Below are 22,500 nucleotides of genomic sequence, written 5' to 3'. Positions count from 1 at the left end.
GTCGTCCTCACAGTAACCGTGCGTACATACCCCAACCAGAAGCCATGGATTACAGGCAACATTTGCACTGAGCTAAAGGGTAGAGCTGCCGCTTTCAAGAAGCGGGACTCTAACTCAGAAGTTTATAAGAAACCCTGCTATGCCCTCCAACGAAATATCAAACAGGCAAAGTGTCAATACAGTGCTAAAATCGAATCATACTACACCGGCTCCGACACTCATCTTATGTGGCAGGGCTTGTAAACTATTACAGATTACTATGGGAAGCCCAGCCGTGAGCTGCCCAGCCTTCCAGATGAGCTAAATGACTTCTATGCTCGCTTCGAGGCAAATGACACTGAAATATGCATGAGAGCATCAGCTGTTCCGGATGACTGTGTGATCACGCTCTCCGCAGCAGGGTTGTGACAAAAACTCATTCTCAACACTCATTCTTATGTTAAATAAATGTACTGTATAGTGTGTGTGGCAGGCTTACAACGATATCAAAAAACAACATTTGAGACTGACCCTGGTGCTAGAGGGGATTACAGAATGTTACAGTAGAATATAGAATGGTACAGTAGAATGTCAGAATGGGTTAGGGTTAACCCTATTAGGATAAAATGTTATAATAGAATGTTACAGTAGAATGTCAGAATAGAATGTTAGAATAAAATGTTAGAATAAAATGTTACAATAGAATGTCAGAATAGAATGTTAGAATAAAATGTTATAAACAAATGTCAGAATAGAATGTTAGAATAGAATGTTAGAATAAAATGTTACAATAGAATGTCAGAATAGAATGTTAGAATAGAATGTTATAAACAAATGTCAGAATAGAATGTTAGAATAGAATGTTAGAATAAAATGTTACAATAGAATGTCAGAATAGAATGTTAGAATAGAATGTTACAATAAAATGTTACAATATAATGTTACAGTAGAATGTCAGAATAGAATGTTAGAATAGAATGTTACAATAGAATGTCAGAATAAAATGTTAGAATAGAATGTTACAATATAATGTTACAGTAGAATGTCAGAATAGAATGTCAGAATAGAATGTTAGAATAGAATGTTACAATAGAATGTCAGAATAGAATGTTAGAATTTTAGAATAAAATGTTCCAATAGAATGTCAAAATAGAATGTTAGAATAAAATGTTGCAATAGAATGTCAAAATAGAATGTTAGAATAAAATGTTGCAATAGTATGTCAGAATAGAATGTTATTTTATTTTTATTTTTTGTTATGTTTTATTCATTCTATTGTACCATTCTATTCTGACAGTCTATTGAAGCAACTTTGGCTCAACATCAGCACATACTGTCCTGATGTCTGTGTATAAGATGTGTGTGTGTGTGTGTGTGTGTGTGTGTGTGTGTGTGTGTGTGTGTGAGTCAGCATTCATACTGTCCTGATGTCTGTGTATAAGATGTGTGTGTGAGTGATTATTCATGCGTGTGTGTGTGTGTGTGTGTGTGTGTGTGTGTGTGTGTGTGTGTGTGTGTGTGTGTGTGAGTCAGCATTCATACTGTCCTGATGTCTGTGTATAAGATGTGTGTGTGAGTGATTATTCATGCATGTGTGTGTGTGTGTGTGTGTGTGTGTGTGTGTGTGTGTGTGTGTGTGTGTGTGTGTGTGTGTGTGTGTGTGTGTGTGTGTGTGTGTGTGTGTGTGTGTGTGTGTGTGTGTGTGTGTGTATGTGTGTGTGTGTGTGTGTGTGTGTGTGTGTGTGTGTGTGTGTATGTGTGTGTGTGAGTCAGCATTCATACTGTCCTGATGTCTGTGTATAAGATGTGTGTGTGAGTGATTATTCATGCATGTGTGTGTGTGTGTGTGTGTGTGTGTGTGTGTGTGTGTGTGTGTGTGTGTGTGTGTGTGTATGTGTGTGTGTGTGTGTGTGTGTGTGTGTGTGTGTGTGTGTGTGTGTGTGTGTGTGTGTGTGTGTGTGTGTGTGTCTGTGTGTGTGTCTGTGTGTGTGTGTGTGAGTCAGCATTCATACTGTCCTGATGTCTGTGTATAAGATGTGTGTGTGAGTGATTATTCATGCGTGTGTGTGTGTGTGTGTGATGTATGTGTGTGTGTGTGTGTGTGTGTGTGTGTGTGTGTGTGTGTGTGTGTGTGTGTGTGTGTGTGTGTGTGTGTGTGTGCATACTTGCATGCGTGTGTGGTGAACCCAGCTGTAGTCCTTATGAGATCATATGTGACAACTGACAGATGAGCCGGGCCCTAGGGCACTCTGGGTAAAAACATCATGCATGATGGGAGAGGACGGCACATGTGACTCATCTCACTACGAGAGAGATGGAGGGAGAGAAGGAAAGAGAGTTGGAGGGAAAGATGGAGGAGAGATGGAGGGAGATATGGATGGAGAGAAGGAGAGATTGAGGGAGAGATGGATAGGGAGATGGAGAGAGAGATGGAGAGAGATGGAGCGAGAGATGGCGGGAGATATGAAGAAATGGAGAGAGATGGAGCAAAATATTAAGACAGAGATAGAGAAAGAGATGAGAGAGAGATAAAGAGATGTGAAAGACAGAGAGAGATGGAGGGAGATGTGAAAGATAGAGAGAGATGATAAAGATAGAGAGAGAGATGGGAGTAGAGAGAAATGGAGGGAGAGTGTAAAATATAAAGATAGAGAGAGAGATGGGAGTAGAGATGGTAAAGATAGAGAGAGAGATGGGAGTAGAGATGGTAAAGATAGAGAGAGAGATGGGAGTAGAGATGGTAAAGACAGAGAGAGAGATGGGAGTAGAGATGGTAAAGATAGAGAGAGATGGGAGTAGAGATGGTAAAGATAGAGAGAGAGATGGGAGTAGAGATGGTAAAGATAGAGAGAGAGATGGGAGTAGAGATGGTAAAGATAGAGAGAGAGATGGGAGTAGAGATGGTAAAGATAGAGAGAGAGATGGGAGTAGAGATGGTAAAGATAGAGAGAGAGATGGGAGTAGAGATGGTAAAGATAGAGAGAGATGGGAGTAGAGATGGTAAAGATAGAGAGAGAGATGGGAGTAGAGATGGTAAAGATAGAGAGAGAGATGGGAGTAGAGATGGTAAAGATAGAGAGAGAGATGGGAGTAGAGATGGTAAAGATAGAGAGAGATGGGAGTAGAGATGGTAAAGATAGAGAGAGATGGGAGTAGAGATGGTAAAGATAGAGAGAGAGATGGGAGTAGAGATGGTAAAGATAGAGAGAGAGGGAGTAGAGATGGTAAAGATAGAGAGAGATGGGAGTAGAGATGGTAAAGATAGAGAGAGAGATGGGAGTAGAGATGGTAAAGATAGAGAGAGATGGGAGTAGAGATGGTAAAGATAGAGAGAGATGGGAGTAGAGATGGTAAAGATAGAGAGAGATGGGAGTAGAGATGGTAAAGATAGAGAGAGAGATGGGAGTAGAGATGGTAAAGATAGAGAGAGATGGGAGTAGAGATGGTAAAGATAGAGAGAGATGGGAGTAGAGATGGTAAAGATAGAGAGAGATGGTAAAGATAGAGAGAGAGATGGGAGTAGAGATGGTAAAGATAGAGAGAGATGGGAGTAGAGATGGTAAAGATAGAGAGAGATGGTAAAGATAGAGAGAGATGGGAGTAGAGATGGTAAAGATAGAGAGAGAGATGGGAGTAGAGATGGTAAAGATAGAGAGAGAGATGGGAGTAGAGATGGTAAAGATAGAGAGAGATGGGAGTAGAGATGGTAAAGATAGAGAGAGATGGGAGTAGAGATGGTAAAGATAGAGAGAGATGGGAGTAGAGATGGTAAAGATAGAGAGAGATGGTAAAGATAGAGAGAGATGGGAGTAGAGATGGTAAAGATAGAGAGAGATGGGAGTAGAGATGGTAAAGATAGAGAGAGAGATGGGAGTAGAGATGGTAAAGATAGAGAGAGATGGGAGTAGAGATGGTAAAGATAGAGAGAGATGGGAGTAGAGATAGAGAGAGATGGTAAATATAGAGAGAGATGGGAGTAGAGATGGTAAAGAGAGAGAGATGGTAAAGATAGAGAGAGAGAGATGGGAGTAGAGATGGTAAAGAGAGAGAGAGATGGTAAAGATAGAGATGGTAAAGATAGAGAGAGATGGTAAAGAGAGAGAGATGGTAAAGATAGAGAGAGATGGTAAAGAGAGAGAGATGGTAAAGATAGAGAGTGATGGTAAAGATAGAGAGAGATGGTAAAGATAGAGAGAGATGGGAGTAGAGATGGTAAAGATAGAGAGAGAGATGGGAGTAGAGATGGTAAAGAGAGAGAGAGAGAGATGGGAGTAGAGATGGTAAAGATAGAGAGAGATGGAGGGAGTAGAGATGGTAAAGATAGAGAGAGATGGTAAAGATAGAGAGAGAGATGGGAGTAGAGATGGTAAAGATAGAGAGAGATGGGAGTAGAGATGGTAAAGATAGAGAGAGATGGTAAAGATAGAGAGATGGGAGTAGAGATGGTAAAGATAGAGAGATGGTAAAGATAGAGAGAGATGGGAGTAGAGATGGTAAAGATAGAGAGAGATGGGAGTAGAGATGGTAAAGACAGAGAGAGAGATGGAGGGAGTAGAGATGGTAAAGATAGAGAGAGATGGGAGTAGAGATGGTAAAGATAGAGAGAGATGGGAGTAGAGATGGTAAAGATAGAGAGAGATGGGAGTAGAGATGGTAAAGATAGAGAGAGATGGGAGTAGAGATGGTAAAGATAGAGAGAGATGGTAAAGATAGAGAGAGATGGGAGTAGAGATGGTAAAGATAGAGAGAGATGGGAGTAGAGATGGTAAAGATAGAGAGAGATGGGAGTATAGATGGTAAAAATAGAGAGAGATGGTAAAGATAGAGAGAGATGGTAAAGATAGAGAGAGAGATGGGAGTAGAGATGGTAAAGATAGAGAGAGATGGTAGAGAGAGATGGTAAAGATAGAGAGAGATGGGAGTAGAGATGGTAAAGATAGAGAGAGATGGTAAAGATAGAGAGAGATGGGAGTAGAGATGGTAAAGATAGAGAGAGAGATGGGAGTAGAGATGGTAAAGATAGAGAGAGAGATGGGAGTAGAGATGGTAAAGATAGAGAGAGATGATAGAGAGAGATGGTAAAGATAGAGAGAGAGATGGGAGTAGAGATGGTAGAGATAGAGAGAGAGATGGGAGTAGAGATGGTAAAGATAGAGAGAGATGGTAGAGAGAGATGGTAAAGATAGAGAGAGATGATAGAGAGAGATGGTAGAGATAGAGAGAGATGATAGAGAGAGATGGTAAAGAGAGAGAGAGATGGTAAAGATAGAGAGAGATGATAGAGAGAGATGGTAAAGATAGAGAGAGATGATAGAGAGAGATGGTAGAGATAGAGAGAGATGATAGAGAGAGATGGTAGAGATAGAGAGAGATGGTAAAGATAGAGAGAGATGGTAGAGATAGAGAGAGAGATGGGAGTAGAGATGGTAGAGATAGAGAGAGATGATAGAGAGAGATGGTAGAGAGAGATGATAGAGATAGAGAGAGAGATGATAGAGAGAGATGATAGAGATAGAGAGAGAGATGATAGAGAGAGAGATGGGAGTAGAGATGGTAGAGATAGAGAGAGATGGTAGAGAGAGAGATGGGAGTAGAGATGGTAAAGATAGAGAGAGATGGTAGAGATAGAGAGAGATGGTAGAGATAGAGGTGTTTCATTTTCCATGTTGATCCTTTTAGATGTATTGTTGTTCTACTGTTGACTGTCACCATTTCATTCTTATTATAATGTAATACCATTTACATGACTATTCGTAATTCATATTGATACAGTGTTTTTCATGCCAATAGAGAAGCGTGAATTGGAATTTGGGTTTAAACTGAACAAGTGTAAAAGGGGCGGGTCTTTCAGCTTAAACCAATGACCTAGAGATATGGCATAGAAAAGAGTAACCTCCCCCTCTCTCTCTCTCTCTCTCTCTCTCTCTGTCTCTGTCTCTGTCTCTCTCTCTCTCTCTCTCTCTCTGTCTCTCTCTCTCTCTCTCTCTCTCTCTCTCTCTCTCTCTCTCTCTCTCTCTCTCTCTCTGTCTCTCTGTCTCTCTCTCCCTCTGTCTCTCTCTCTCTCTGTCTCTCTCTCTCTCTGTCTCTCTCTCTCTGTCTCTCTCTCTCTGTCTCTCTCTCTCTCTCTCTGTCTCTCTCTGTCTCTCTCTCTCTCTCTCTCTCTCTCTCTCTCTCTCTCTCTGTCTCTCTGTCTCTCTCTCTGTCTCTCTCTCTGTCTCTCTCTCTCTCTCTCTCTCTCTCTCTCTCTCTCTCTCTCTCTCTCTCTCTCTCTCTCCTCCTCTCTCCCTCTCTCTCTGTGTGTGTGTGTGTGTAGCGTGCGGGGAGACCCTACAGGAGTCGACAGGTAACTTCTCGTCGCCCGGTTACCCCAACGGTTACCCCTCGTACACACACTGTGTCTGGAGGGTCTCTGTCACCCCGGGAGAGAAGGTAAACACACACAGGGAGATATAGGGGAGAGAAGGTAAACACAGAGATATAGGGGAGAGAAGGTAAACACAGAGAGATATAGGGGAGAGAAGGTATAAACACACAGAGATATAGGGGAGAGAAAGTAAACACAGAGAGCGATAGGGGAGAGAAGGTAAACACAGAGATATAGGGGAGAGAAGGTAAACACACAGAGATATAGGGAGAGAAGGTAAACACACAGAGATATAGGGAGAGAAGGTAAACACAGAGAGATATAGGGGAGAGAAGGTAAACACACAGAGATATAGGGGAGAGAAGGTAAACACAGAGAGATATAGGGGAGAGAAGATAAACACACAGAGATATAGGGGAGAGAAGGTAAACACAAAGATATAGGGGAGAGAAAGTAAACACACAGAGATATAGGGGAGAGAAGGTAAACACAGAGATATAGGGGAGAGAAGGTAAACACAGAGAGAGATAGGGGAGAGAAGGTAAACACAGAGATATAGGGGAGAGAAGGTAAACACAGAGAGATATAGGGGAGAGAAGGTAAACACACACAGGGAGATATAGGGGAGAGAAGGTAAACACAGAGAGATATAGGGGAGAGAAGGTAAACACAGAGAGATATAGGGGAGAGAAGGTAAACACACACAGAGATATAGGGGAGAGAAGGTAAACACACACAGAGAGAAGGTAAACACACACAGAGAGATAGGGGAGAGAAGGTAAACACACACGGAGATATAGGGGAGAGAAGGTAAACACACACAGAGATATAGGGGAGAGAAAAAGTAAAAAGTTAAAGTAGCTCCAGGCTAAATGTGCAGCGTAGCCAATAAAGAGTGTTGCTCACACACTGACTGGCCCTCACCTCCTTCCACCTCTCACACTGACTGGCCCCCACCTCCTTCCAACTCTCACACTGACTGGCCCCCACCTCCCTCCACCTCTCACACTGACTGGCCCCCACCTCCTTCCACCTCTCACACTGACTGGCCCCCACCTCCTTCCACCTCTCACACTGACTGGCCCCCACCTCCTTCCAACTCTCACACTGACTGGCCCCCACCTCCTTCCACCTCTCACACTGACTGGCCCCCACCTCCTTCCACCTCTCACACTGACTGGCCCCCACCTCCTTCCACCTCTCACACTGACTGGCCCTCACCTCCTTCCACCTCTCACACTGACTGGCCCCCACCTCCTTCCAACTCTCACACTGACTGGCCCCCACCTCCCTCCACCTCTCACACTGACTGGCCCCCACCTCCTTCCACCTCTCACACTGACTGGCCCCCACCTCCTTCCACCTCTCACACTGACTGGCCCCCACCTCCTTCCACCTCTCACACTGACTGGCCCTCACCTCCTTCCACCTCTCACACTGACTGGCCCTCACCTCCTTCCACCTCTCACACTGACTGGCCCTCACCTCCTTCCACCTCTCACACTGACTGGCCCTCACCTCCTTCCACCTCTCACACTGACTGGCCCCCACCTCCTTCCAACTCTCACACTGACTGGCCCCCACCTCCTTCCACCTCTCACACTGACTGGCCCCCACCTCCTTCCACCTCTCACACTGACTGGCCCCCACCTCCTTCCACCTCTCACACTGACTGGCCCCACCTCCTTCCACCTCTTACACTGACTGGCCCCCACCTCCTTCCAACTCTTACACTGACTGGCCCCCACCTCCTTCCACCTCTCACACTGACTGGCCCCCACCTCCTTCCACCTCTCACACTGACTGGCCCCCACCTCCTTCCACCTCTTACACTGACTGGCCCCCACCTCCTTCCACCTCTTACACTGACTGGCCCCCACCTCCTTCCACCTCTTACACTGACTGGCCCCCACTTCCTTCCACCTCTCTCTCCCCCACCTCCTTCCACCTCTCACACTTATACTGACTGGCCCCCACCTCCTTCCACCTCTCACACTGACTGGCCCCCACCTCCTTCCACCTCTCTCTCCCCCTGCCCTCTCTCTACCCCCACCTCCTCTCTCTCTCTCTCTCTAACCACTCCCCTCTTTCTCTCCCCCCACCTCTCTCTCTCTCTAACCACTCCCCTCTTTCTCTCCCTCCACCTCTCTCTCTCTAACCACTCCCCTCTTTCTCTACCCCCCAGATTGTTCTAAACTTTACCACTATGGACCTGTATAAGAGCTCTCTTTGTTGGTATGACTACATAGAAGTTAGAGATGGATACTGGAGGAAGGCCCCACTGCTAGGTAAGAGAGAGAGAGAGAGTGTGTGTGTGTGTTGTGTTCATTTGTTTATGTCTGACTTGTAGTTCAATTCAAATTATTGCTTTGTTTGTGCGTGTTGTGTGTGTGTTTGTGTGTGTGTGCGTGTGTGTACTGTGTGTGTGTGTGTGTGTGTGTGTGTGTGTGTGTATAGGTAGGTTCTGTGGGGATCAGGTTCCTGAGGGTCTGGTGTCGTCAGAGAGTCGGATGTGGATTGAGTTCCGAAGCAGCAGTAACTGGGTGGGAAAGGGATTTACAGCTGTTTATGAAGGTACCACACACACACACACACACACACACACACACACACACACACACACACACACACACACACACACACACACACACACACACACACACACACACACACACACACACACACACACACACACACACACACACACACACACACACACACACACACATACACACACACACACACACACACACACACACACACACACACACACACACACACACACACACACACACACACACACACACACACACACACACACACACACACACACATACACACAAGAAATCTGAAAACAGACTCCCTAAATTTTATCAGCATATCGATTGCGCAACCAGGGGTGGAAAGACCCTGGATCATTGTTACTCTAACTTCCGCGACGCATATAAGGCCCTTCCCCGCCCTCCTTTCGGAAAAGCTGACCACGACTCCATTTTGCTGATCCCTGCCTACAGACAGAAACTAAAACAAGAAGCTCCCACGCTGAGGTCTGTCCAACGCTGGTCAGACCAATCTGATTCCACGCTCCAAGACTGCTTCCATCACGTGGACTGGGATATGTTCCGTATTGCGTCAGACGACAACATTGACGAATACGCTGATTCGGTGAGTGAGTTCATTAGAACGTGCGTTGAAGATGTCGTTCCCATAGCAACGATTAAAACATTCCCAAACCAGAAACCGTGGATTGAAGGCAGCATTCGTGTGAAACTGAAAGCCCGAACCACTGCTTTTAATCAGGGCAAGGTGTCTGGTAACATGACTGAATACAAACAGTGCAGCTATTCCCTCCGCAAGGCAATCAAACAAGCTAAGCGCCAGTATAGAGACAAAGTAGAATCTCAATTCAACGGCTCAGACACAAGAGGTATGTGGCAGGGTCTACAGTCAATCACGGACTACAGGAAGAAACCCAGCCCAGTCACGGACCAGGATGTCTTGCTCCCAGGCAGACTAAATAACTTTTTTGCCTGCTTTGAGGACAATACAGTGCCACTGACACGGCCTGCAACCAAAACATGCGGACTCTCCTTCACTGCAGCCAAGGTGAGTAAAACATTTAAACGTGTTAACCCTCGCAAGGCTGCAGGCCCAGACGGCATCCCCAGCCGCGCCCTCAGAGCATGCGCAGACCAGCTGGCTGGTGTGTTTACGGACATATTCAATCAATCCCTATCCCAGTCTGCTGTTCCCACATGCTTCAAGAGGGCCACCATTGTTCCTGTTCCCAAGAAAGCTAAGGTAACTGAGCTAAACGACTACAGCCCCGTAGCACTCACTTCCGTCATCTTGAAGTGCTTTGAGAGACTAGTCAAGGACCATATCACCTCAACCCTACCTGACACCATAGATCCACTCCAATTTGCTTACCGCCCAAATAGGTCCACAGACGATGCAATCTCAACCACACTGCACACTGCCCTAACCCATCTGGACAAGAGGAATACCTATGTGAGAATGCTGTTCATCGACTACAGCTCGGCATTCAACACCATAGTGCCCTCCAAGCCCGTCATCAAGCTCGAGACCCTGGGTCTCGACCCCGCCCTGTGCAACTGGGTACTGGACTTCCTGACGGGCCGCCCCCAGGTGGTGAGGGTAGGCAACAACATTTCCACCCCGCTGATCCTCAACACTGGGGCCCCACAAGGGTGCGTTCTGAGCCCTCTCCTGTACTCCCTGTTAACCATGACTGCGTGGACATGCACGCCTCCAACTCAATCATCAAGTTTGCGGATGACACAACAGTGGTAGGCTTGATTACCAACAACGACGAGACGGCCTACAGGGAGGAGGTGAGGGCCCTCGGAGTGTGGTCAAATCAAATCAAATCAAATGTATTTATATAGCCCTTCGTACATCAGCTGATATCTCAAAGTGCTGTACAGAAACCCAGCCTAAAACCCCAAACAGCAAGCAATGCAGGTGTAGAAGCACGGTGGCTAGGAAAAACTCCCTAGGAAGGCCAAAACCTAGGAAGAAACCTAGAGAGGAACCAGGCTATGTGGGGTGGCCAGTCCTCTTCTGGCTGTGCCGGGTGGAGATTATAACAGAACATGGCCAAGATGTTCAAATGTTCATAAATGACCAGCATGGTCGATTAATAATAAGGCAGAACAGTTGAAACTGGAGCAGCAGCACGGCCAGGTGGACTGGGGACAGCATGGAGTCATCATGTCAGGTAGTCCTGGGGCATGGTCCTAGGGCTCAGGTCCTCCGAGAGAGAGAAAGAAAGAGAGAAGGAGAGAATTAGAGAACGCACACTTAGATTCACACAGGACACCAAATAGGACAGTAGAAGTACTCCAGATATAACAAACTGACCCTAGCCCCCGACACATAAACTACTGCAGCATAAATACTGGAGGCTGAGACAGGAGGGGTCAGGAGACACTGTGGACCCATCCGAGGACACCCCCGGACAGGGCCAAACAGGAAGGATATAACCCCACCCACTTTGCCAAAGCACAGCCCCCACACCACTTGAGGGATATCTTCAACCACCAACTTACCATCCTGAGACAGGGCCGAGTATAGCCCACACAGATCTCCGCCATGGCACAACCCAAGGGGGGGCGCCAACCCAGACAGGATGACCACAACAGTGAATCAACCCACTCAGGTGACGCACCCCTTCCAGGGACGGCATGAGAGAGCCCCAGTAAGCCAGTGACTCAGCCCCTGTAATAGGGTTAGAGGCAGAGAATCCCAGTGGAAAGAGGGGAACCGGCCAGGCAGAGACAGCAAGGGCGGTTCGTTGCTCCAGAGCCTTTCCGTTCACCTTCCCACTCCTGGGCCAGACTACACTCAATCAAATGACCCACTGAAGAGATGAGTCTTCAGTAAAGACTTAAAGGTTGAGACCGAGTTTGCGTCTCTGACATGGGTAGGCAGACCGTTCCATAAAAAAAAAAAAATGGAGCTCTATAGGAGAAAGCCCTGCCTCCAGCTGTTTGCTTAGAAATTCTAGGGACAATTAGGAGGCCTGCGTCTTGTGACCGTAGTGTACGTGTAGGTATGTACGGCAGGACCAAATCAGAGAGATAGGTAGGAGCAAGCCCATGTAATGCTTTGTAGGTTAGCAGTAAAACCTTGAAATCAGCCCTTGCTTTGACAGGAAGCCAGTGTAGGGAGGCTAGCACTGGAGTAATATGATCAAATGTTTTGGTTCTAGTCAGGATTCTAGCAGCCGTATTTAGCACTAACTGAAGTTTATTTAGTGCTTTATCCGGGTAGCCGGAAAGTAGAGCATTGCAGTAGTCTAACCTAGAAGTGACAATCGTTGACTTCGGGAAACAGCAGATGGAACAGTAGTGGAGAGGGTAGCAAGTTTTAAGTTCCTCGGCAAACACATCACAGACAAACTGAATTGGTCCACTCACACAGACAGCATCGTGAGGAAGGCGCAGCAGCGCCTCTTCAACCTCAGGAGGCTGAAGAAATCCGGCTTGTCACCAAAAGCACTCACAAACTTCTACAGATGCACAATCGAGAGCATCCTGGCGGGCTGTATCACCGCCTGGTATGGCAACTGCACCGCCCTCAACCGTAAGGCTCTCCAGAGGGTAGTGAGGTCTGCACAACGCATCACCGGGGGCAAACTACCTGCCCTCCAGGACACCTACACCACCCAATGTCACAGGAAGGCCATAAAGATCATCAAGGACAACAACCACCCGAGCCACTGCCTGTTCACCCCGCTATCATCCAGAAGGCGAGGTCAGTACAGGTGCATCAAAGCTGGGACCGAGAGACTGAAAAACAGCTTCTATCTCAAGGCCATCAGACTGTTAAACAGCAACCACTAACATTGAGTGGCTGCTGCCAACACACTGTCAATGACACTGACTCTACTCCAGCCACTTTAATCATGGGAATTGATGGGAAATGATGTAAAATATATCACTAGCCACTTTAAACAATGCTACCTAATATAATGTTACATACCCTACATTATTCATCTCATATGTATACGTATATACTGTACTCTATATCATCTACTGCATCCTTATGTAATACATGTATCACTAGCCACTTTAACTATGCCACTTTGTTTACATACTCATCTCATATGTATATACTGTACTCGATATCATCTACTGTATCTTGCCTATGCTGCTCTGTACCATCACTCATTCATATATCTTTATGTACATATTCTTTATCCCTTTACACTTGTGTGTATAAGGTAGTAGTTTTGGAATTGTTAGTTAGATTACTTGTTGGTTATTACTGCATTGTCAGAACTAGAAGCACAAGCATTTCGCTACACTCGCATTAACATACCTTAAGGGAACATTTCGGCATTTGCCGTATGGTTAGTGAGAAAGTCCACATTGCAAATGTACGGTCCCTTACTAGACGTCCGAAAACGTTTTTAAAATTCGCGGACGGCGTCGGGCCGAGCGGCAGGGCCGGACCTACCAGGAAGTCATCAAATGAACTTTGTCGGACATTCGGTTTCCGTTTCACAAAAATAATAAGATTTTGGTCATTTTTCCACTGTCCCAGAATATCCCACAGGGGGCATAAGCAATCATATTGCTATCGGACAAAACATCACGATTCACGACGGGGCCTTATCTCGAAAACGGAAAATATTTCGAAGCCGAAACTCGGTGAGCGTAGGTTTGGCATAATGGGCAGTTGGCCCCGAACAAGATGGCGTCCAGGCCTCAACGGTTTTTGAGTTATGGCCATTTATCTGGGATTAAAGGTCCAAAATGAAAATAGAGAAATTATTTTTCCACTTCATGTCAAAGTCAAGGAGCCTCCGGTGTCAATAAAAAAAGAACCAGCCATTTATCTATCGTCATTTTAAGAGAAATCGTACAATGACAGATTGGTGATGTTCACGGAGAGGTGTTTTTTTTTTCAACGGTTACAGATCTAGTTGCAGGGTGTTCTTACGAATCTTTTTAAAGTGTGCTGCGGAGCTCTGCGAGATTTCTGTGATTTTCTATGATTTTCTGAAATAACACACACTCACTAAACCCTCTGTAAATAACTCAGTTCTTAACGTAAAGACTTAAAACTCAGGATTCTGTAAAGGCATACCCCAATCAGGATATGGGTTTATTTATAGCTTCCTGTGCCAACCGGAAGTGCCTTAAATGATGTCATAGTGGCAGTTTCCAAGGGTTAAGGTCAGATCTTTTCAAAACTTCATATGTGTGATTAGGCAATCCCCATAAACTGTAAGTCAGTCATTTCTCCCAACAGATGTCAAAGAAAAGCTCTCAACAATGCACGTGCATTTGCAATATGATTCTATAGTGAAAAAACACCACCAAATGGACATGATGAAATCAACACAACGAGTGATGGAAAGGAACAACTATCACTGCTCGGCCATCCTGTGTTCATCAGGCCAGTCAATTTTGTATTTTTGAGCATGTCAAATTTCATATGGTAAATGCCCATTGAACCATATTGCAAATGCACGTGCACTTGCAATATGATTGTATGTGAAAAGACATCACAAAATGGACAGGATGAAGTCAACACAACGAGCGATGGAAAGGAGCAACTATCACTGCCAGGCCATCCCGAGTTCATCTGGCCAGTCAATTTTGCATTTCTGCAGGATTTTTGAGCATGTCAAATTTCATATGGTAAATGCCCATTGAACCATATTGCAAATGCACGTGCACTTGCAATATGATTGTATGTGAAAAGACATCACCAAATGGACATGATGAAATCAACACAACGAGTGATGGAAAGGAACAACTATCACTGCTCGGCCATCCTGTGTTCATCAGGCCAGTCAATTTTGCATTTTTGAGCATGTCAAATTTCATATGGTAGAATACAACTAAAGTATGTTGATACAGTTCTTATACGTGTGTAATTGACACAAAATTACAAAAACGGTCCAGAAAGCACTTTTTAAGGGTGTGTGAAGTTTTTTACAAAATTTTGACATTTTTGACTTTTGACTTTTGACTTCCTATGAAATCATATTGAAAATGGACAAAACATATTACTTATGCCCATGTAAAAAAAAAAAAAAAAAAAAATATGATGATAAAATTGGACAAAAGTATATTCATACAGTTCTTACACATGTGTAATTGACAAAAAAATCGAAAGAATTTCGAAAAACGGTCCAGAAAGCACTTTTTTAAGGGGTGATAAGTTTTTGACAAAAAATCATTTTTTCAAAATTTTGCTTTTGGATGTTGACTTGGGTGCCATTTCCCAATATGAAAAACCATGGTGGAGCGAATTCGCCACCTGTTGAATTTTTAAAGTGTTACAATAGGCAATCGCCATATGGCAGTTGTAATACACTTTGCACGAATCAACGCCGAATTGGGTGGTATTGGCCAATGTGTATATGGTTTGTCCGATGCCAATGACTTCCCATCCATTTTTGTCCACTTCAGGGGGGTATTCCCTTACATCTGCTAACCATGTGTATGTGACAAATAAATGTGATTTGATTTGATTTGATATACACACATATACACATACATTTTATTTGTAATTCAAATAAATATAAATACATTAATTTCTCCCTCCCTCCCCTCCCCCTCTTCCTCCCTTCTCCTCTCTCCTTCCTCCTCTCTTCTCCCCCTCTTCCCCGTACTCTTCCTCCCCCCTCTCCTCTCGCCTCCCTCCTCTCTCTCTCTCCCCTCTTCCTCCACCTCTCCCCCCTCTCCATCCCTTCCCCTCTCCTCCCCTCTTGTAGCTGTCTGTGGAGGAGAGATCTTGAAGGATCAGGGCCAGATTCAGTCCCCTAACTATCCTGATGACTACCGTCCATCTAAAGACTGTGTTTGGAGGATCACCGTCTCAGAGGGGTACAACGTAGGACTCAGCTTCCAGGCCTTTGAGGTGACACCCCCTGTCTGTCTGTCTGTCCGTCTGTCTGTCTGTCTGTCTGTCTGTCTGTCTGTCTGTCTGTCTGTCTGTCTGTCTGTCTGTCTGTCTGTCTGTCTGTCTCTCTCTCTACAACGTAGGACTCAGCTTCCAGGCCTTTGAGGTGACACCCCTGTCTGTCTGTCTGTCTGTCTGTCTGTCTGTCTGTCTGTCTGTCTGTCTGTCTGTCTGTCTCTCTACAACGTAGGACTCAGCTTCCAGGCCTTTGAGGTGACACCCCCTGTCTGTCTGTCTGTCCGTCTGTCTGTCTGTCTGTCCGTCTGTCTGTCTGTCTGTCTGTCTGTCTGTCTGTCTGTCTGTCTGTCTGTCTGTCTGTCTGTCTGTCTGTCTGTCTGTCTGTCTGTCTGTCTGTCTGTCTGTCTGTCTGTCTGTCTCTCTACAACGTAGGACTCAGCTTCCAGGCCTTTGAGGTGACACCCCCTGTCTGTCTGTCTGTCTGTCTGTCTGTCTGTCTGTCTGTCTGTCTGTCTGTCTGTCTGTCTGTCTGTCTGTCTGTCTGTCTGTCTGTCTGTCTGTCTCGCTCTCTCTGTTCTTCTGTCTCTCTCCTCTTTCTCTGTCGTTCTCTCTCACATGCTCATGTGCGGGTGTGTGTTTGTTTAGCAAAGCCCCTGGTACTAATTCAATAAGAAATGTATCTGAACTCTGAATGACCTCTAGAATACTCCCTATGACTGAAACTATGACTGAACTGAATCTATGACTGAACTGAAACTATGAATTAAACTATGACTGAAACTCTGACTGAACTGAAACTATGATTTAAACTATGACTGTAACTATGACTGTAACTATGACTGAACTGAAACTATGAATTAAACTATGACTGTAACTATGACTGAACTGAAACTATGAATTAAACTATGAATTAAACTAATGACTGAAACTATGACTGAACTGAAACTATGAATTAAACTATGACTGTAACTATGACTGAAACTATGACTGAAACTATGACTGTAACTATGACTGAACTGAAACTATGAATTAAACTATGACTGAACTGAAACTATGATTTAAACTATGACTGAACTGAAACTATGATTTAAACTATGACTGAACTGAAACTATGATTTAAACTATGACTGAACTGAAACTATGAATTAAACTAATGACTGAAACTGACTGAAACTGACTGAACTGAAACTATGAATTAAACTATGACTGTAACTATGACTGAAACTATGATTGAAACTATGACTGTAACTATGACTGAAACTATGACTGAACTGAAACTATGAATTAAACTAATGACTGAAACTGACTGAACTGAAACTATGATTTAAACTATGACTGAACTGAAACTATGATTTAAACTATGACTGAACTGAAACTATGATTTAAACTATGACTGAACTGAAACTATGAATTAAACTAATGACTGAAACTGACTGAAACTGACTGAACTGAAACTATGAATTAAACTATGACTGTAACTATGACTGAAACTATGATTGAAACTATGACTGTAACTATGACTGAAACTATGACTGAACTGAAACTATGAATTAAACTAATGACTGAAACTGACTGAACTGAAACTATGAATTAAACTATGACTGTAACTATGACTGTACATAGCCCACCTATAATTTAGCCCAAACAACTACCTTTTTCACCTACTGTATTTAATTTATTTATTTATTTTGCTCCTTTGCACCCCATTATTTCTATCTCTACTTTGCACATTATTCCACTGCAAAAATACCATTCCAGTGTTTTACTTGCTATATTGTATTTACTTTGCCACCATGGCCTTTTTTGCCTTTACCTCCCTTCTCACCTCATTTGCTCACATTGTATATAGACTTGTTTATACTGTATTATTGACTGTATGTTTGTTTTACTCCATGTGTAACTCTGTGTCGTTGTATCTGTCGAACTGCTTTGCTTTATCTTGGCCAGGTCGCAATTGTAAATGAGAACTTGTTCTCAACTTGCCTACCTGGTTAAATAAAGGTGATTTTTTGTTTTGTTTTAAAGGTTAGCAGTATAACCTTGAAATCAGCCCTTGCTTTGACAGGAAGCCAGTGTAGAGAGGCTAGCACTGGAGTAATATGATCACATTGTTTGGTTCTAGTCAGGATTCTAGCAGCCGTATTTTAGCACCAACTGAAGTTTATTTAGTGCTTTATCCGGGTAGCCGGAAAGTAGAGCATTGCAGTAGTCTAACCTAGAAGTGACAAAAGCATGGATTAACGCCGAGGTCCTTCACAGTTTTATTTGAGACGAATTCAGCATTTCACTGTGAGGTCTACTACACCTGTTGTATTCAGCATTTCACTGTGAGGTCTACTACACCTGTTGTATTCAGCATTTCACTGTGAGGTCTACTACACCTGTTGTATTCAGCATTTCACTGTGAGGTCTACTACACCTGTTGTATTCAGCATTTCACTGTGAGGTCTACTACACCTGTTGTATTCAGCATTTCACTGTAAGGTCTACTACACCTGTTGTATTCAGCATTTCACTGTGAGGTCTCTACACCTGTTGTATTCAGCATTTCACTGTGAGGCCTACTACACCTGTTGTACTCAGCATTTCACTGTAAGGTCTACTACACCTGTTGTATTCAGCATTTCACTGTGAGGTCTCTACACCTGTTGTATTCAGCATTTCACTGTGAGGTCTACTACACCTGTTGTATTCAGCATTTCACTGTGAGGTCTACTACACCTGTTGTATTCAGCATTTCACTGTAAGGTCTACTACACCTGTTGTATTCAGCATTTCACTGTAAGGTCTACTACACCTGTTGTATTCAGCATTTCACTGTGAGGTCTACTACACCTGTTGTATTCAGCATTTCACTGTGAGGTCTACTACACCTGTTGTATTCAGCATTTCACTGTGAGGTCTACTACACCTGTTGTATTCAGCATTTCACTGTGAGGTCTACTACACCTGTTGTATTCAGCATTTCACTGTGAGGTCTACTACACCTGTTGTACTCAGCATTTCACTGTGAGGTCTACTACACCTGTTGTATTCAGCATTTCACTGTGAGGTCTACTACACCTGTTGTATTCAGCATTTCACTGTGAGGTCTACTACACCTGTTGTATTCAGCATTTCACTGTGAGGTCTACTACACCTGTTGTATTCAGCATTTCACTGTGAGGTCTACTACACCTGTTGTATTCAGCATTTCACTGTGAGGTCTACCTACACCTGTTGTATTCAGCATTTCACTGTAAGGTCTACTACACCTGTTGTATTCAGCATTTCACTGTAAGGTCTACTACACCTGTTGTATTCAGCATTTTACTGTGTCTGTGTATTTATGTATGTATGTGTGTGTGTGTGTGTGTGTGTGTGTGTGTGTGTGTGTGTGTGTGTGTGTGTGTGTGTGTGTGTTTATGTGTCTGTGTGTGTGTGTGTGTGTGTGTGTTTTCTCCTTCTAGATTGAGAGACATGACAGCTGTGCCTACGACTACCTGGAGGTGCGTGACGGCCCGGCTGAATCCAGCCCTCTGATTGGTCGATTCTGCGGTTACGACAGACCAGAGGAGGTCCGCTCCACCTCACACAACCTCTGGATGAAGTTCGTCTCCGACGGAACCGTCAACAAGGCCGGCTTCGCTGCCAACTTCTTCAAAGGTCTGAGTGGAGCATCAGAGAGAGAGGGAGGGGTCTGAGTGGAGCATGACATCAGAGAGAGAGGGAGGGGTCTGTGTGGAGCATCAGAGAGAGAGGGAGGGGTCTGTGTGGAGCATCAGAGAGAGAGGGAGGGGTCTGTGTGGAGCATCAGAGAGAGAGGGAGGGGTCTGTGTGGAGCATCAGAGAGAGAGGGAGGAGTCTGTGTGGAGCATCAGAGAGAGAGGGAGGGGTCTGTGTGGAGCATCAGAGAGAGAGGGAGGGGTCTGTGTGGTAATTAGTGTGTCTTTATGTAGGGGTCTGTGTGTGTGTTGTCTTTATGTAGGGTCTGTGTGGTAATTAGTGTGTCTTTATGTTGGGGTCTGTGTGTTAATTAGTGTGTCTTTATGTAGGGTCTGTGTGTTAATTAGTGTGTCTTTATGTAGGGGTCTGTGTGTTAATTAGTGTGTCTTTATGTTGGGGTCTGTGTGGTAATTAGTGTGTCTTTATGTAGGGGTCTGTGTGTTAATTAGTGTGTCTTTATGAAGGGTCTGTGTTTGGTAATTAGTGTGTGTGTGTACTGATGTGTGTGTGTATTAGTGTCTGTAAGTGTGTGTGCGTTCTGATGTGTGTGTGTGTTCGTCGGTGTGTGTGTGTACTGATGTGTGTGTGTTAATGTGTGTATTTATGTGTGTGTATTAATGTGTGTGTGTGTGTGTTTGTGTGTGTCCCAGAGGAGGATGAGTGTTCTAAGCCAGATAACGGAGGCTGTGAACAGAGGTGTGTCAATACGCTGGGCAGCTTCAAGTGTGCCTGCGACCCCGGGTACGAGCTGGCCCTGGACAAAAAGAGCTGCGAAGGTCAGTGTGTGTGTGTGTGTGTGTGTGTGTGTGTGTGTGTGTGTGTGTGTGTGTGTGTGTGTGTGTGTGTGTGAACAGAGGGATCACTCCAAATCCAAGACAAGGCATCACCGCCTGGTACAACAACTACCCGGTCTCCGACCGCAAGGCACTACAGAGGGTGGTGTGTACGGTCCAGAACATCACTGGGGCCAAGCCACTACAGAGGGTAGTGTGTACGGTCCAGTACATCACTGGGGCCAAGCCACTACGGAGGGTAGTGTGTACGGTCCAGTACATCACTGGGACCAAGCCACTACAGAGGGTAGTGTGTACGGTCCAGTACATCACTGGGACCAAGCCACTACAGAGGGTAGTATGTACGGTCCAGTACATCACTGGGACCAAGCCACTACAGAGGGTAGTATGTACGGTCCAGTACATCACTGGGACCAAGCCACTACAGAGGGTAGTATGTACGGTCCAGTACATCACTGGGGCCAAGCCACTACAGAGGGTAGTGTGTACGGTCCAGTACATCACTGGGACCAAGCCACTACAGAGTGTAGTGTGTACGGTCCAGTACATCACTGGGACCAAGCCACTACAGAGGGTAGTATGTACGGTCCAGTACATCACTGGGGCCAAGCCACTACAGAGGGTGGTGTGTACGGTCCAGAACATCACTGGGGCCAAGCCACTACAGAGGGTGGTGTGTACGGTCCAGTACATCACTGGGGCCAAGCCACTACAGAGGGTAGTGTGTACGGTCCAGTACATCACTGGGACCAAGCCACTACAGAGGGTAGTGTGTACGGTCCAGTACATCACTGGGACCAAGCCACTACAGAGGGTAGTATGTACGGTCCAGTACATCACTGGGGCCAAGCCACTACAGAGGGTAGTGTGTACGGTCCAGTACATCACTGGGACCAAGCCACTACAGAGGGTAGTGTGTACGGTCCAGTACATCACTGGGACCAAGCCACTACAGAGGGTAGTATGTACGGTCCAGTACATCACTGGGGCCAAGCCACTACAGAGGGTAGTGTGTACGGTCCAGTACATCACTGGGGCCAAGCCACTACAGAGGGTAGTGTGTACGGTCCAGTACATCACTGGGGCCAAGCCACTACAGAGGGTAGTGTGTACGGTCCAGTACATCACTAGGGCCAAGCCACTACAGAGGGTAGTGTGTACGGTCCAGTACATCACTGGGGCCAAGCCACTACAGAGGGTAGTGTGTACGGTCCAGTACATCACTGGGACCAAGCTTCCTGCCATCCAGGACCTCTATACCAGGCGGTGTCAGAGGAAGAGCCCTAAAAATTGTCAAAGACTCCAACCACCCAAGTCGTAGACTGTTCTCTCTGCTACCTCATGGTAAGCGGTACCGGAGCACCAAGTCTAGGTCCAAAAGGCTCCTAAACAGCTTCTACCCCCAAGCCAAAAGACTCCAACCACCCAAGTCGTAGACTGTTCTCTCTGCTACCTCATGGTAAGCGGTACCGGAGCACCAAGTCTAGGTCCAAAAGGCTCCTAAACAGCTTCTACCCCCAAGCCAAAAGGCTCCTAAACAGCTTCTACCCCCAAGCCAAAAGGCCAAAAGGGCTCCTAAACAGCTTCTACCCCCAAGCCAAAAGGCTCCTAAACAGCTTCTACCCCCAAGCCAAAAGGCTCCTAAACAGCTTCTACCCCAAGCCAAAAGGCTCCTAAACAGCTTCTACCCCCAAGCCAAAAGGCTCCTAAACAGCTTCTACCCCCAAGCCAAAAGACTCCTAAACAGCTTCTACCCCCAAGCCAAAAGGCTCCTAAACAGCTTCTACCCCCAAGCCAAAAGGCTCCTAAACAGCTTCTACCCCCAAAGCCAAAAGGCTCCTAAACAGCTTCTACCCCCAAGCCAAAAGGTTCCTAAACAGCTTCTACCCCCAAGCCAAAAGGTTCCTAAACAGCTTCTACCCCCAAGCCAAAAGGCTCCTAAACAGCTTCTACCCCCAAGCCAAAAGGCTCCTAAACAGCTTCTACCCCCAAGCCAAAAGGCTCCTAAACAGCTTCTACCCCCAAGCCAAAAGGCTCCTAAACAGCTTCTACCCCCAAGCCAAAAGGCTCCTAAACAGCTTCTACCCCCAAGCCAAAAGGCTCCTAAACAGCTTCTACCCCCAAGCCAAAAGGCTCCTAAACAGCTTCTACCCCCAAGCCAAAAGGCTCCTAAACAGCTTCTACCCCCAAGCCAAAAGGCTCCTAAACAGCTTCTACCCCCAAGCCAAAAGGCTCCTAAACAGCTTCTACCCCCAA

At 45.4% G+C, this 22,500-nt stretch overlaps 1 protein-coding gene across 1 annotated transcript in view; it reads left to right on the top strand.

Moving 5' to 3' along the window:
* Window positions 1–22,500, top strand: part of LOC121843314 (dorsal-ventral patterning tolloid-like protein 1) — a gene marked incomplete at both ends in the record, with an annotated part of 41,911 nt that overhangs the window by 15,441 nt on the left and 3,970 nt on the right. The window contains 6 exons of the mRNA XM_042312911.1: window positions 6,293–6,408; window positions 8,529–8,631; window positions 8,801–8,917; window positions 15,600–15,745; window positions 19,195–19,390; window positions 20,101–20,226. Coding sequence (XP_042168845.1) covers window positions 6,293–6,408; window positions 8,529–8,631; window positions 8,801–8,917; window positions 15,600–15,745; window positions 19,195–19,390; window positions 20,101–20,226 — 804 coding nt within the window. The remainder of the gene's footprint in view (window positions 1–6,292; window positions 6,409–8,528; window positions 8,632–8,800; window positions 8,918–15,599; window positions 15,746–19,194; window positions 19,391–20,100; window positions 20,227–22,500) is intronic.

This window comes from Oncorhynchus tshawytscha, unplaced genomic scaffold (assembly GCF_018296145.1).
Source record: "Oncorhynchus tshawytscha isolate Ot180627B unplaced genomic scaffold, Otsh_v2.0 Un_contig_10610_pilon_pilon, whole genome shotgun sequence".
NCBI lineage: Eukaryota > Metazoa > Chordata > Actinopteri > Salmoniformes > Salmonidae > Oncorhynchus > Oncorhynchus tshawytscha.
Note: the sequence above shows the minus strand (reverse complement) of the source record. Positions and strands in the feature narration are given on the sequence as shown.